Genomic DNA, 17,257 nt, shown 5'->3' with positions numbered 1-17,257 from the left:
AAGTGCAATCGGAGTCATTTCAAATGGTGCTATAATGCCGTTTCATTAACAGGCTTCTTTTTTCCCCCCAATGGAGGACGGGTGGTAGTCACTTGCAAGAGATTAGACGAACAATGTTGAAATTGATGTTCTGACATTAAGGAGCACATTGGGCCATCATGACTATTGTCTTTAGACTTCATTATCTGTCCGTATTAAAGGTCAACACTGGAAATGCCAGAGAGGTGTGCGGGTAGTTAAAAATGAATGGATTGCGCTGAGCGTGTCGCCGTTTATGATCTTCAACTCTCTCCATCAATTGAATTGATTAGGTAGGCTCAGCTGCGTCGGTGATGGTTAACCAGGGAACTTTTGTGAATGCGCTTGTGATTTTCTCTGCTTAGGTCCACTGACCAGCCGGCAGATCTTCCGCTTCAGTGAAGAGGGACTGGTCAACGCCAGGTTCGACTACAGTTATAATAACTTTCGAGTGACCAGCATGCAGGCCGTCATCAACGAGACCCCCCTGCCCATCGACTTGTACCGCTATGTTGACGTATCGGGCCGGGTGGAACAGTTTGGCAAGTTCAGCGTCATCTTTTATGACCTTAACCAGGTAAATTACATTAAAGCCATATACAGTACACACCTTATTTGCTCCAGTTTTTTTTTTTTTTTTGGCTACTTGGTGTTTTTGATTGCTGAAAATTTTTTTTTTAATAATAATTTTTAATTATTATTTCTGAACACAGTGAGAACTTTCCAAAATATTTTTGGGTTGCAACTGTCAATTTTGTCACATAAGACTTTTGATTTGTGTCATATTTGACACATTCGGTCACAATGCTTTAAATTTGTATATTTATAACTGTCAAAAATATAGTGATAAACAGACATATCAAACATATTTGTATTTCAAAAAATCAGAAAGAACATTTCCCACTATTAATAAGTATCGGTGTCTCTCCTTTCTCAATTGGGGCGATCTTGCAAGGTCGCTGGAAAAGCCATCAGCTGGGTAATACTGCCCTCTAATTAGGGATGGGTATCAAAAACAGTACTTTTTGTGGTATGGACCGATTTGGGTCGGTACTTCCGAGCACCAATTCCAGTAAAATCAAACGGTGCCATGTTTCGATTCTGAAGCACATCTTTCAACTATGACTATGTGCGGGAGTGAAAGAGTTGATGATTTTCCATGCCGCACTTGAACGCAACATTATACGTGCACCAGCGTACTGACGTCACCCACTCACGCAGGAATTCACGCGCTAAAATACATTTCCGGGTTTTGGAAACGAGCGAGATTTTTGCGGCACCAATCCAAAGAAATACAGTTTCTGAAGTGTGCCGGGTGCAAGCTGACAATGCACGCCGAGAGGGGGATGTCGACGCCGTCCTCGCTGTATTAAGAGCCCACGCACGTCTTCCCCCACCAATCGAATTATGCTAGAAGGCACTAGGCTTTACCATTGTTTGATATATAGACATTGTAATTTGGATACACTACTGGTGACCATAATTAAGTTAACAAAATATTTTGGCCAAAATGTAGCAAGCGTTTCAGACCACATCGGGTACATTCAAATGATTAATTTGAACCCAATTATTCTCTTTGTTCATGTCATGTCCTCTTCCAACTGTCATTTTTTTTAAATATTTGAGTCAAACGTGGGTTCAAACTTCGAGCTTGACAATGGGTAGCATTGAGTACCGAGTATTGGAACAGTACCGGTTCAAATGTGAAAGGTACCCATCCTTACCTCTAATGGATTATCCACACAAAAAATATTATACTCAAATTGTCTTATTTTGAATATGACACGTTTGGCTTTATAGGGTTAAGTAACTTAAGTAATTTACTGTACCTGAGTATAATAACTCCCCAATCACCCGTAAAAGGACAGTGTGTAGGATTTTTCAATGTTCATTCATTTTGAAAACCCACTAGGAGTCTCAATAGTATAAAAAAAATACATTTTTTTTTGTTTTTTTTATATATAATTGTACTTTGTCTAGTTATCACTAATTATATTACATTATTGTGCTGACATCTTTCTGCTACTGCTCCCCGAAGGACAAAAATTTTAAGAACGTAGCAGTTGGTGGTATGCTTGTGTAGTGTTGTCTCTCTGAGGCACTGTAGAGTGTGTGCTTCAAAATGCACATGCTTCAAACTTAGGTCGTTGCATTCTATTAGTTCACTAAGAGATGGCACTAAATTCTACACACAGTCTCTTTTACTTTGATAACAGCTGCCTTTTCCATAAAGCTTTTGGCTTCTGATGGGCTGAACTGTCCACACATTTGGACGTTGCTTTGGCATAGACTCTCAAATGGATTTTATCCATCCATTCTCTGTACTACTCACTTTGCTGGCTACTGTGTGTATGCCTGTTGAACAATCTGATGTTGCCTAGGTGATCACGACACATCTGATGAAGCACACCAAGGTGTTTAATTCCTACGGCCAAGTTGTGGAGGTCCAATACGAGATCCTCAAATCTATCGCCTACTGGATGACCATCCAGTATGATTCTGCAGGACGTACAACCACCTGTGACATTAGGGTGGGCGTGGACAGCAATGTGACGCGATACACATATGAGTATGACGCGGACAGCCAACTGCAAAGTGCCGCTGTAAATGAGCGGCCTCAGTGGCGCTACAGCTATGACCTCAATGGGAACATCAACCTTCTTAGCCACGGCACCAGTGCAAGGTAAGGCTGTATTGGGGGTGAGAGATATAGAGGTGTTTGAGGTTCTGTTCTCCTCATTACAGTCGTGCTTGGAAGTTTACATACCCTTGATGTATGTATTATGAGCACAATTGTAAATATTTAAAAGCTAAATGTCCCTTAATGACACAAAAATGCTATGAATTGTCACAAAATTCACATGCAACTCATGTAAATTTCAACTTCCGAAAATATCAAAACAACTGCCGCAGTATTTTGGATTTTATGGGCATTAAGCTTTTTTTCTCACCATACAGTGTGCTCATAAGCAGAGATGGGCAGTTCCGGTCCTCGAGGGCCGTAGTCCTGCAAGTTGTAGTTAGTTTAAGCTTGCTGATGAGCAGATCATATAAATCAGGTGTGTTGGAGAAGGGAAACATCCAAATCCTGCAGGACTCCGTCCCTTGAGGACCGAGTTTGCCCACCCCTGTTTGTTAACTTTCAAGCACAACTGTATAAACCGCTGGTTCTCAACCTTGTTGGAGGTTATAATCCCCACCAGTTTCCATTCACCAAACCCTTGTTATATCTTTTTTTGTCTTTCTTTCTTTCAAATTTAAGACATAGGTACAGTATAGGCGGGTTTACTGGTGAACAAAATGAGAGTAGCCTTTTTTTTTACAAATCTGGCTGTCTTCATATTGAATTCAAAAAGTGTGTTTTTCTTGTATTCCCCATCTCCATACAGTTAAGGAATTGTTTCTTTTGTTTTGCTCAACACAGTAGCTAGACAAGAATTGCTCAACTTGGAATTACAAATCATGCAGTTAGGATGCTGACTCCCATCACTCAACACAGCTCAGCCCAAATATTGATAGAGCACTTTAAAACAACCACCGCTGTTTTTCTTAAGATGGAACCCAGGGGCAGCAGGTATGATAAAAAGAGCAGAGGCCCCAGAACTGAACCCTATGGAACACCAACCATGCATTCCGTTATGTGAATCATATTACAATAAAGAAATCACACAACGTATCATCACAACAATCACAAATCGACTACTGAGCGGACTAAATTCCCTACAGCACAGATAAGCCAAGCATTGCAGCGCGATTACCTGCAACCAAAAATGGCCATGCAGGACGTATCATCACAAATCAAATGAGTCAGGTTTGTGTCTTGACCACCAGCGAACCCCTAACACTGACTCACCAAACCACTGGATTTCGATAACACCCAGGTTATATTATAGTATAATATTGCCATGGTCCCAAAATCCGTTTTTTTATGTAGTTTTTTTTTGCTAGAGCAGACAGGCTTTGTTGCAGCCTCTGACCTGAAGAGGTTGTTTAAAGCAATGGTAGTTATTAGCCAGCAGGTGGCAGCAGAGTATAAGAGATCAACCAGGGCAATGTTGCAACAAGCTCTTTTCCTTTACTGTTTTAAACAGATTTGTGAATATATTGAAACTTAGCTATATTCTAATGGTAATTGCTGAAAAACGGAAACAGATACAAATATACTTTTTTCTCCCGATGAAAGAAGAGACTCTAATCTTTCTATTTGTAGGTTACATGTTTTTATAGCAATAGAACACAATGTTCTGTGGGCCTTGCAAAATTAGTCAAAATCCAGTAAAACAGCCGGGAGCGAAGGGGGTTGCTTCAGTGAAAATGGCTGGGAGTGAATGAGTTAATAGCAGTTAATTGAATTAGTGATATTTCTTCTAGTGTATTACACAGACCTAAACCGTTTAGCTCTTGTAGCCAGCCATTGGTTTGGTCCAAACTACGTCATGAGCTTTTCAGCAGTCTCATGAAATTTGACATTCAGGTTCCCAGCAGGTCAATTTTACACCTAACTATTACAACATAGATAAACTGGCAATGTTTTTATGGTTGAGATTTACAACCTGAAATCTGCGCGCATCTAACCTTTCCTCAGGCACCAACATGATATTAGTAGTTGTTTTGCAGGAAATTAAGATTGCCATATTCCTTTGAACATTATTGCTACCCTAAGGATGATTTATTATGCTATAAAGAAAACAATTGTAACTCCTACAACATTAAACTGAAATAGGCTCTAATGTTGTTTATCTAACCACGCATTTAAAGTCACAGTCACACTCATTTCCTTCACTGCATCGAAAGCTTAATTACTGGTCTGCTTGACTCCAGGTTGGTTCCGCTGCGTTACGACCAGCGAGACCGCATCACGCACCTCGGCGAGATACAATACAGTGTGGATGAAGACGGATTCCTCCGTCAGCGAGCCAGCGACCTGTTTGACTACAACTCCAACGGGCTCCTGATGCGAGTCTTCAACCGGGCAAGCGAGCGCTCGGTGTGGTACCGATACGACGGGCTGGGCCGGCGCGTGGCCACTAAGACGAGCCAGGGCGAGCAGCTGCAGTTCTTTTACGCTGACCTTTCGCACCCGACCAGGGTTAGCCACTTGTACAACCACAGCAGCAGCTTGATCACGTCGCTGTACTACGACCTTCAGGGTCACCTCATCGCAATGGAGTTGAGCAGCGGGGAGGAGTACTACGTCGCTTGTGATAGCGTGGGGACCCCAAGGGCCGTTTTCTCCAGCAAGGGCCGACTGGTCAAGGAGATCCTCTACACCCCCTATGGAGAAGTCTATCAGGACACCAACCCCGACTTTCAGCTCATCATCGGATTCCACGGAGGGTTGTATGATCCTCTCACACGGCTTGTCCACTTGGGAAGGCGGGATTATGACACTCTGGCTGGTCGCTGGACTTCACCCAACCATGAACTATGGGCGGAGCTGAGCAAGGAGCCAAGACCTTTTAACTTGTACACCTTCAAAAACAACTGCCCCGTAGGGAGAGTGGAAGAGGTGACACAATTTACAACAGGTGAGATATTATGAAATGCTGATTTACTAAGGCACACGTGAGAGCTATTTATGCCAAGTGCTATGTTTTGGTTCAGTTTTCAGTTCTCAAAATATCCTCTACTGTCCTACTTTCATAGTTGCAGTAGTGTGGAAGTAAACCTACTACTGTCTGTTGGCTGGTTGATGTAAAATTGTAACTTCTGTATGACAAAACAACAAAGTCTTCCTTTCTATGACACGTTTCCGTCAAAACCAGCTAATCTTGCATTTGGTCAGCCAGGGTTTGAAACACATTGATCTAGTACTTCTACTCACTACTGCGGATTCACTATATCGCGGATTTGTATTTGGGTCCAAAATTCCTATATTATCTTGGGTTGTACCTTGGTGTATCGCTGTCTTTTCTGAGATTATTACCCCACCCCCCTGCCCACACCTCCCGGATTTACTGTATGCTTTATTTATGATTGTAGTTTTCTTCTTATATTTACAAAGTTAACAAGTATTTCAAAGGGTGGGAACTGTGTGGTGACTTCATTATGGCTCAGTAGAAGTGTAACTCGCCCCCAAAAACTTTTTTTTTATTACATCCTTGCGGGTGGGCATGGGACATAACACACGCAAAAAGTGAGGGAACACTGTATATGCATTATGTAAACCACTGCTGGAGGCTCAGTGGTCAAGCAGCACAACGGTCAACCTTTGTGGAGACATTGCAAGTAATGACAAAAATGTTACCCTGTGCGTAGACACTGCATTATTTTGCAGTTGTCTATATCAGCACCCATTTTACATAGATCGTAACGATGACTCTCATGACGCTCCACCAAACAAAAACATCACTGGTAATATGAATACTGTAATAATGATGACTAGGGGTGTGTTCAAAAAATTGATACAGCAATATATCGGTGCGGGCCTCTTTACAATACACGTATACGCGGGCGTCAGAATCGATATTGCACATTCGTTTGTAAATATGCGTTGCTTGCGCAGGGCTGTGCTACAGCAGCCTCAATAAAGTGCACATGCAAGTAACAGGAGGAGGAGGGAGTGGGGGGAGCGAAGAAACACAGGTGCCTTCACAGTTTACTTAATTAAAAAACAAAAGTGCAGGTGCCAGCGTCCCACGAACTCGAGTCTGTTCTAAAAATAAGTCACCAATGATTGGACACTGTGTCTTGGTAAGAAAAAATAAAACAGAGGAAGACTATCAACATTTATTTACTTATTTATTTAAACTTAACATGGTACATATTTCTTCATGTACCAATTTTCCTATAATTTGTTTAAAAACGTAATAGAATGTGTTGAATGAAAAATGTTGTTTTTATTTCCCTAAAAAATTTAAATAAACACATTTTAGAGCTGTAATTTTAATACTTTTAATACTATATTTTTGCTCATATCGGTCCATGCCTATTTGTAAAGTTTCCTGGCGTGTCTGTGAAAGCGGCTTCTTACTTATTTAGACCAGGCATGCCACTTGGTGGTAAACCAGAAGAGCTGTGAACAAAAACATTTTTGCCCTTCAGCATAATAAACATATAATTTAGGTATACATATAGCTGTTATAATAAAAATGCATGTAATGTAAAATATCGCGATATGTATAGCCTTGAAGACCATGTATTGGGATACTTATATATCGCTTTATGTATCGTATGGTGACCCATGTATCTTGATATGCATTGTATCGTGAGGTTGCTGGCCATACCCAGCCCTAATAATGACCTCGTCTCATTTACTCATAAATTGACCTAGTGTGAAATAAGGTGTGGCAATAGTTGGATGCATGAGTTTATTGAACCTTCTGCCATCTAATGGAAGAGTATTTGTTGAGGCTTTCACTGTACATCCCTGGCATAGATGAACAAAGATATATTTGTAATTCGCGAATAATCATTTTTGGATAAATTAAGTCAAATGGAATCTTTTCTCATGGCACCCTTGATGATCTTTCACATCATACTAGGTTGTGAATCATTGGTCTATATTCCTGCCCTCAGTCTCCTTTCAACTGTTCCAACTGATACATGGTATCGGGATGGATAATTACAGGTACCCAAGCAGGTATCAGGCTGATACCCGGCCTTATTTGAAGGTATCGTTAACATGGCAAATTTACAATTAGGAAATAGAAGTTAGAAGAATAGAAAATTGCCATGAATTTCATGCCATGTTGTGGAAAAATGCTACATTGGGATGTATAGGTATTTCTTTAACTCTTTCACTGCCAGACGTTTTCAGAAACGGGTTGTCGCCAGTGCCAGCCGATTTAAGCATTTTGAGTGATCTTTCAAGGTCCACAGAAAATGTTGTGTTTGGACTATGGAAACACACATACTACCAAATGAAAGATTGGACTCTCAGCTTTCATCAGAAAAAAAAAGTTTGTTTCTACCTTATTCCGTTCTTCAGTAATCAACAATAGAAAATGGTTACTTTCACCGAAATTCTCTCTTTTGAAACAAAAAACGGAGAAAAAGAGCTTTTTGTGAAACGATGTTATTTCATGCACTCTAGTGAATTGTACACTTCTTTTTGTCCATGAATGATGCCACAAACACCTTAATAGTGCTTTACTTCTGTAAAACGCTTTCACCAACAATGAAAAAGTGTTTTTTGGATTGCAAAATGCGTTTATTTCCATTCAACAGTGTAACAATTTGACAAAACAATTTCGCAAACTATTTACAAATGTGTGCAACTGTGGTACTACTTACAATTATGTGGATGTTTCAAATACAGTTTTTCCTTTTGTAACGCTCTCCTGCGTGCAAGGAGACGCCAGGACTCGCACACAGCTTACTTTCACTTTCGCATTGGTCCGTTTTGCGTGCAAACGTTACACTTTCTTGACGGCCTTTTTTTCCGGGGAATAAAAAGCAAGTAGCAGACTGTACACACTTCCTCCGATGAATATGCATTGGACTCGGGGCACTCTCCGTCGTCCGATCGAACGTCCGCCTGTGCGTGCTCGGTTGCGCTCCGCGTTACGACACCGTCATAGCCGCCGCGTTAGCGGTTCCAATTTCGCCGTCAAGCTCGGATTCACCTTCATCATCATCGTCATCAATGTACTCTTTTAGCGTTGGTCGATGGCTTTCGTCTTGTAAGTGTAGAGCTGCTTGCAAACGCTCGCCATTGCCCGTTCCCTCCTCCATCGAGCTCCATCTAACGTCTTCTACTGCCGCGTCAATGCTTCCCAACCACGGAGTCACCACCCTCATCTTCATCATCGATGATGATCATCGTCGTCAACAATGTGCTCTTTCAGCGATGCTTTTGGTCTTTGAAAAAAACGTCTCGGGCGTGAGCTCCTCGCGACCGGCCGCCATTTTTCCTTTGTCTTCCATTCTCATCTCCTGCTCGACGCTCTAGCTCCGCCTCTACTGACGCCTACCCGATCTTGTCAAAAGAGAGTCATCGCTGCCCTCTAGGGGCCAAAAATAGTCATTAGGCACAACAGACAGACTGGAAACTTTCACCAGACATGCGGAAGGGTTTCCTCTACCCGTTTCAAAAAAAAAAAAAAAAAATCATTGGATGACGTCTTTTGACGTCATTGGCAGTGAAGCGTAGGTTTTTACTTGACGTCTTTAAACGTCAGTGGCAGTGAAAGAGTTAAAATGATCTGTCATATTTATTTTTTTGGGGTGGTGTTTTTTTTTTATGTATCACAAGTAGTAGTGGTATCGGTATTGGTGACTACCCGCGTTGAGTACTCCTGGTGATATCGGTCTGAAAAAAGTGGTCAATCAAACTGGGGTGCTGATGCTGTGTCATCAGTATATAAATGAGGAGACGGTTGTAAAGCATTTTGAGTACCTTACGGGTAGAAAAGTGCCTTACAAGTGAAAGTCCATTAGGAAGAGAAGTAAATAAAAATAATAATGGCATGCAGTTGATTAATGGTTTCCAGATAAGCACACAACACTATGGTGTTGTGTTTACAATTTTTAACATGTTTTACATTGCCAATTTGCCATCCCGCCCACTTGCCCTGCAGAGGAAAATATGCGCCGATTTAGAATTTACTCCAAAGCATACTGTGGCAAACAGTAGTGCACTATACTACTTGGAGACATGTGGGAAGTGCTATATGACAACTATAGCACAAAAAGTGGAAGATACTGCACGCAGTCGCCCACTCACCGTCTCACACACATACACACATACACACCTACACGTACGTAGAAAACATCTGCTGCTGCGAATGAGATGACACAGGTGAGGCAATGTGTCAGACAGGGAAAATGCAATAGACTGAAGAACATGCCGGCAGAAAACAGGACAGCATGTGATCATCTTGTTTTTCTGTTTCTCCCCCCTCCCCCCCTTTTTTTTTTTTACACAAGCTTTTATGCTTTGTCCTCTTTTGTCTGTCAAGAACACACTGTTTCCCCGAAGGGTGAAACAAAAGCTTGAACAAGAGAAGGAAATGGAATAGCAGCGTATCAGAGCGAATGTAGGATGCTAGTCGGGTCATCTGTCTTTCACGACAATGAAACATTCATTTGGACCGTCATGATCTACTGCAATATTATTGTTTATTAAAGAGAGAATTTGTGTCATGCAACTGAATCCCTGCGGCTCCATGGCCTTTTTACTGTTTTGTTTTTGCTTCCAAATATATATATATATATATATATATATATATATAATGGAACGATTGAGTAGTATTGCGATTCGGTGCAACGATTATTTGATTACTTGACAACTAGTCAACTGCCAAATTAATTTATAATTATTTTGATACTCCATTAATCGTTTGAATATCTTGTATAATTTTAAATGATCTAAATCTCCTAATTTGCACATTTACAAAAATCTGCTTTTATTTTGTATTTTATTTTTGCATTTGTAATGCTCCGACATGTTACAGACCAAATTAGTAAATATCAGTCTTTTAAAATGCTATTTTAACATGCATCTGCCTAATAAAATGCAACACTTGTAAGTATTGATGGGCAAGTACCAGATATCAGTGCCAATACCAGCCTTATTTTAAGGTTCTTTCATGTTTAGGCAATGTTGTTTTTTGTTTCATTTATTTGAGTATGATTTGTATTCAATATTTTTCAATACATTCGGATGGAATCAACACACATAACACTTTTATTTTCCTACATTCAAGCACAGTGTTAATGTTTGTTGCAGTGGCCTACAATAATAAATACTAGTTTATTTTAGGAATAAATCCTCTACCTCATTTTTTAAGAACACTCAGCTCCACTATTTTATTGTATTATGATGCTGGTCTAAATGGTGGTACAGTCACATTTTTATTTATTTATTTTTGTGTTTGCATACAGGTAGTTAACCCTATATTTTCCTCATACAATTTTTATTATAATACATATAATAATAATAACGTTTTGTCATGATTACTGCATTACAACTGCAGTTGCAACTGTAATACCATTAATACAACAATCAATGACAATTATGTTACGTAATTCAGTGCTGAGTTCACCATATAAATATGGTGAAATATGTGTACTCAACTACACAAGAAAATACAATACAACGGGTTCCAAAACAGTTCACGACCACATACCCGTTGATGTTCTACCTTTGTGCTCGTCATACCTCCGCGATCCTGGCTGACTTTTATAGATTATCCTTCTTTTACACACTTTAGTTAAAAAAAGTTTGTGTATTCCTAGTCGTGTCAAAGTCAGTGGACAAGATCTGACAAGGGTCCTGTCATCTTTCATTTCCCCAACGTTTCCGACACAATATTCCCGTTTTCATCCCTCCTCAGTTCGCAAAAGAACAGCGTCGTGACTGGAATTCATAAACAATGCCCGTGACGGGCCAAAATAAGGGGTGTACGCTAATCCCGCGTTATTTAGTTGCATTAAAGGGGCTTTGTGTTGACGTGTTATTTATCCTGTTTGTTTAATTTCTGCAATTCATTTCTGTATTTGTGTGCAGACATTGGCAGCTGGCTGCAGCTATTTGGCTTCCAACTTCATAATGTTGTTCCGGGTTTCCCAAAGCCTGAGATCAGCCGCATGGAGCAAACATATGAACTGATGAAGACCCAAACCAAGACGCAAGACTGGGACTCGAGCAAGGTGAATACCCCATTGCTCTTCTATTTTTGATCAATTTATAATTTGTACGTTTTTAAAGGGAAAAATCGGACAATAGAGAAAAATATATTTTTTTAAATAAATAAAAAATAATACTAATTTAATTTGAAAAAAAATCTGCAATTATGTGAATCTGCACTTGCCAAGTCGGTAATAATAATTGTGCTTCTTCCATTTAGGTGGTTTTGGGAATCCAGTGTGAGCTCCGCAGGCAGCTGAAGCGTTTCATCTCTTTGGAACGTTTACCTCTCGTCTCAGCGCCCGTAGGCTCAACCTGCCACCGACCAGCGCGACCCCCTCCCTTTGGTTCCCGGCCCTTCCTTCTCGGCCCCAGCATCCGTTTTGCCGTCTCCCACGGCCACGTCAGCGCTGAAGTCATCGGCGTGGCCAGTGAGGACAGTCGGCGAGTGGCCGCCATTTTGAACGGCGCCATACACCTGGATGGCCTGAGTTTCACCGTGCACGGCTGCGACACCCACCACTTCCTCCAGTCCCGGCCTATCGAGGAAGACCTCGCTTTGGGGTTAGGGGTCGGCGGGCGCGTACTAGAGAGCGGCGTCAACGTGAGCGTATCGCAAATGAGCGCCATGGTCAATGGCAGAACTCGTCGGTTCGCCGACATCACCCTCCAGCAGGGGGCGCTGTGCTTGTGCATCCGTTACGGCGGCAGCGAGGAGGAAGAGCGAGCGAGGGTGAGGGAGGAGGCAAGGCGGAGAGCAGTCGAGGGGTCGTGGGAGCACGAGAGGAGGCGGGTGGAGTTAGGCGACACGGGGAGCCGAACGTGGAGCGACGTGGAGAAGCAGCAGCTGCTGTCTGCCGGACGTGTGCAGGGTTACGACGGCTACTACTCCCTGCCTATAGAGCAGCAGTCGGAGCTGTCCGACTGCCCCTACAACATCCACTTCATGACTCTCAGCGAGGTGGGGGGCAGGTAACACTCAAGCGGCTCTCCCGCCCCAGCCCACCAAAGACTGCCTGTTTCTACTCTACTCCAATTTGTTCTACCCTTTCTATACTGTATCAAAAAAGGTGACATCATCAAAAAAAGAACAAGAAGAGAGATTAGAGGAAAAAGATTTCCAAAATGCCTTTAACTGTGACAGAATGATGGTATTTTATTATTATTGTCTGGTTTCTAACAGTGGCACAAGCAAGTGTGGTTTGGTTGTGGCTTTGCTTTTTGTATCCCGGCTAGCCTGGGAGCTAACTGACTCTTCTGCTGTCCTAAGCACTCTTCTTCACTTTGGATTTTGTTTGAATTCACCCAAGCTGGAGACTTCTACGGTTGCCATTGAATTATCTCCTTCATGAGTCAAATCAAGAGCTCTCTAGTTGCCAATTACTCCGGATATACTCCCGTTTACATAATGTGTAAGAGAGGCCTTGTCGACTCTGACACTTCCCGAAAAGTGGAGCGAACCTCTTCTGGGTTGCTGCCTCTGCTGTACTCCAACAGTAGTTTGTACGAGTGTGTATACTCCAATCAAGAATGTACATAGCCAGTGCTTTCACACTGAAGAAAAAAAATGTGCTCAATTGGAAGTTCTGTTGTTCATAAATAGGTGTCAGTATTGTTAATCAATAGAAAGAGCAGTTACATTTTTGCAAAGAATTATACATGGCTATAGTAAATATTCTCGCTGGAAAAAAAAAATCTGACTTTATGGGGTTCCAATGCTGATTAAAGTTATTATGTGTGAATATTCCCAGTGCTACCTGGGATGGCATTCTGACTTGTTATTTGGCTCGGCAACTTGTGTGTGCTCACTCGCCCACACTCACTTGCACAACATTTGTCGTGCGCTCTTTGTTCTTTGTTGAGTAGGGGATATCATTTCCCTCTACTCCATCTCACCTGCTCCCAATTTTAATGCACCACACACACACTTGTATATACACTGAGTGGAGTCACATTCACGGTGTAGGGACAGAGTTGACGAGTTGGCAAACTCAGTAACGGGGTTAATTCTTACTAGGTAAGCTGGCGTGACAACCGGGACCTTTCCCTGCCGGGCCTGGTGTTCTGGGGTGCCGCCCGTCCCCTGGTGTTCCCTCCTCTCCTTCCCTCCCACAGTGTTCCAAACTTTCTGTGGGGGCGAAAAGAAGAAAAAAAAAGTTATTATGTGTGAATACTCCCAGAGCTCCCTGGGATGGCATTCTGGCTTGTTATTTGGGCTCGGCAACTCGTGTGTGTGCTCACTCGCCTCCCTTGCACAACATTTGTCGTGCGCTCTTTGTTCTCGGGGAGATTGTCGCTCTCAAATCTGTGCTGTCATTATCGCCCGTCATTACGGTTCAAACTGAGCCTTGCATGAGAAACCTGCATCTGTCGCAAGCAAAGAAGAAGAGGAGGGAAGAGAAAGGCCCCTCGGCCGAGAGGAAGAAATGTGACAGCTGAGGCTCAGCGAGTGGGTGGCGAGCACAGAAGGGGCAAGACCTTGGAGTTGGCTACAGCACACTCTACAGCTTGTCTCGTCTCATTAGGAAATGCCAATCAGGGTACATGTGAACCACTTCCAAGCTCCCCCCGAATAAAAAGTTTATGCAAAGATTTTTTTAAGCGAGCTTTCACTAATCCACCTCCTCTTCCATCTGCCTCCCCTCCCTGCGTCACTCCACCATCTGCCCACCATTAATTGTTTGTGTTTCTCTGGTGTGCTGCGGATGACAGAGCCGCACGCCGCATATGTTGTGACTGCAAGCAGGTGATATACCTTCCTGATAAGCTCTTTGCGATGCCGTTACGAAAGCATATGCTTCGTTAGATACTGTCCAGCCTCATTTCAGTGCTGCAAAGAAGGAAAGGGCGGTTGCTAGGAGACCGCTGTCCCGGCTGAATGGATACTCACACTCTCTCCCTCTTTCTGTCTCACACTTCTTTATTTTTTTCTTATAGAGTAGCCAGTAATGTCAATCACCAAAATGACAGTAGCACACACCCTCCCCATCCTAACCCAGCAGGCAGCACTCTCTCCACGGAGATCAGCACTTCAATATGTCAAATTGAATTTTGTTCCATATTATGTGTCATGTGGGTGTGGGTGTGCATGTGCGCACACGTGTGGGTGTGTCAAAGAGCGAATGAGAACTCATTTTATACCGTTTGCTTCACCCAAATACTTTATTTTCCTTGTCACTCACAAAAATACATTTGTTTTCAATTCATGTATGCAGTAATGGATATGAATGTTTCAGTGGATGAATATTTTACGCCACACTTCCGAGGAAGCCATGAGACATTTTGTGTGGCACAAAAATGAGAACAGACTGCAAGAATACAGTTGGGCCCATGGTTACTCATACATTTTATTAGGTAAAAGCTCGAAATATTGTCTTTCTTTTTTTTTTAGGAGCATATTTGATTATCAATGACATAATTAGATGAGCAACTTTGTAATATTGAGATCATTTTTTTTTGTAGGTTAATCCCAGTGACCTGAAACAAGGTTTTAATTAATAGAAATATGACAATATAACGGTGGAATTGTAGGGATGCAGCTATTGAATATTTTAGTATTTGAGTATGCTACTGAAAATTCTATCAAATAATCAGCTATTTGGCTAACATGTTTTTACATGATTAAAGAGCCATTCTAAATACAAAAAAAAGAAAAAGAAAGCATTTTACTTAATAATTAATGACCAATTGGTTTCCTTTAAAAAATGCAGTCCTAATTTCTTATATTTTCATTGTGCATATCGGCAATCTGTTTTCTTATGTAGAAAAAAATTGTGTTGGGCAATTTCAAACACAAATATACCATTTCGGTTTAAGCTTAGCATTTCTTGAATCAAAAGCATAATTCATCAAAAACAAAGGCACTAACTGCCTTATTGCAACTTCACTTGAGTAGCGAGCATTTTAGCAAGTGACATATTAAAGTAGGTTAGATTGCAATCTCCAGGCTATATGGGGTGTTTTCATTGATTTTCGTAAATATTTATGTCACATGAATGTCTCCCATTACTCCATAATGTGAGATATTGTGACATTTTGAGCTGCAGTAAATACTCGTCTCACATTGCTAACTACTACAGCTATCCGAATGAAAGACAGCTTAACACAGATGATAGAAGAATACAGCTGTTAGCGCTATTACAGTTGGAGTGACCACAAATGCAGCCACAATCTTTTCACAGATAGTTCGATAATGTGAGCGTGTAAACTGAATTTTAAAGGGCTACTTGACTCATTTAGCCATTTTCAGCAGTAACAAGTTTGTGTCTATTAGTATTTTGATCTGTTCATTATTTTTCATGTACAATTTATACCTTTAAAAACACATTTTGCCACTTGCTGTCGACTGAAAATGGCATCACAGGTGATCAGGAGACAGGTAAAGACCAATCACAGCTCATCTGTTTTCTGGGATTGGTCATTTGACGCTAGAAAACGGAGCCATGATTGTTTTTTAACGGTTTCTTGAGCAGGTGTGTTGTCATCTTCAGTAGACAGCAAGTGGGAAATTGTATTTTTAAAGGTATTTATTGTACTTATAAAAATATTAACATTATCACAATAAATATTGACCAAATATTACTTCCCAACTGCTAAAAATGGTTAAATGAGTGAAGTACAGTAGACAATGTCTTGCCAAGCGTGTGTGCTTGGCAATTTTAATGAGTGTGATTAAGCTTTACTTATCTTTTGAATGTTTCTTGGTGGAACAGAAGTGTCGGTGAATTACTTTTGACAGCGGCCGTGGATTGTGCATCGGTTGGAAGACGCGTCACTTACCACTTCCTGCAGCACTTATAAAATAAAAGTCTCTACACGGTCAAGCCGATGAGCGGGAGGGCGTCTCGGCTATCTGAAATGCTTCTGACACTGAGACAGACACTACACACTCGCAGCCTCGCACCCGTCGACGGGAACGCGCAACCGAAGGGGCACAAAGGCGGAAGCGCAAGTACTAGGACGCGGCCCACACGTCGCAAACCGGAAACAAAGTTGATGGGTGAAAACCCGGAAGTCGGAAGTCCCGCCTCCTCCGTGGCATATAGTCCATTGTGACTACAACAACAATGCAAATTACATTTTTGCCTAAGTGAAAGTAAAAAGCTTCTCTTTGTAAAATGGCTCGCAAAATCCTCAATTTGAGGTGAATCCGTATCTTGTAGCTGGACATTTTAATTGCCTACACCTTGTGTGAATACAAAACGTTTCAAATTAATCGACTTTTATTTACACACACATTTAGTTAAAATTTTAGTTCATTTAGTTAAGTTTAAATAGGAACAGTATAGACCAGGGTTCTGCGACCTGTGTTTCTGCAGCCACTGACATGTGGCTCTTTAGTCCCTCTCCCTGAGGATCTCTAAAAAAAAAGTAGAATTTTGGTTTTAAACATATTTTTAGATCACATATTCTTTAAATGAAATATTAAGATTTTTAAAAATGAATAATTAAATATTCCCCAAAAAAAGTCAGAGTCCAAATTTTTAAGTTGTCAGAAGAAGAAAGACGAACCATAAAAGTGACCTTAAAATGTCCAAAAACAAAAGAAGAAATGCTGAAAATTACCATAAAATGTCCACCCAACTGCCAAAAATGTCAGAAAATTTATAGCAAAAAGGCAGAAAAAAATAGCCATGAAATATCAAAAAAGGAAGGAGGGGCAGAAAA

General features: G+C 41.3%; 1 protein-coding gene across 3 annotated transcripts in view; it reads left to right on the top strand.

Annotated features, from left to right (window-relative positions):
* Nucleotides 1-13,356, top strand: part of tenm1 (teneurin transmembrane protein 1) — a 254,249-nt gene extending 240,893 nt beyond the window's left edge. For all 3 annotated transcript variants that reach the window (XM_077577571.1, XM_077577573.1, XM_077577570.1), the window contains 5 exons: nt 384-595; nt 2,400-2,701; nt 4,840-5,546; nt 11,471-11,613; nt 11,811-13,356. In XM_077577571.1, coding sequence (XP_077433697.1) covers nt 384-595; nt 2,400-2,701; nt 4,840-5,546; nt 11,471-11,613; nt 11,811-12,566 — 2,120 coding nt within the window. In that variant the 3' untranslated portion in view covers nt 12,567-13,356. The remainder of the gene's footprint in view (nt 1-383; nt 596-2,399; nt 2,702-4,839; nt 5,547-11,470; nt 11,614-11,810) is intronic.
* Nucleotides 13,357-17,257: the final 3,901 nt, after the last annotated feature.

This window comes from Vanacampus margaritifer, chromosome 10, assembly GCF_051991255.1.
Source record: "Vanacampus margaritifer isolate UIUO_Vmar chromosome 10, RoL_Vmar_1.0, whole genome shotgun sequence".
Lineage (NCBI taxonomy): Eukaryota > Metazoa > Chordata > Actinopteri > Syngnathiformes > Syngnathidae > Vanacampus > Vanacampus margaritifer.
This window is presented reverse-complemented; position numbering and strand designations above follow the sequence as displayed.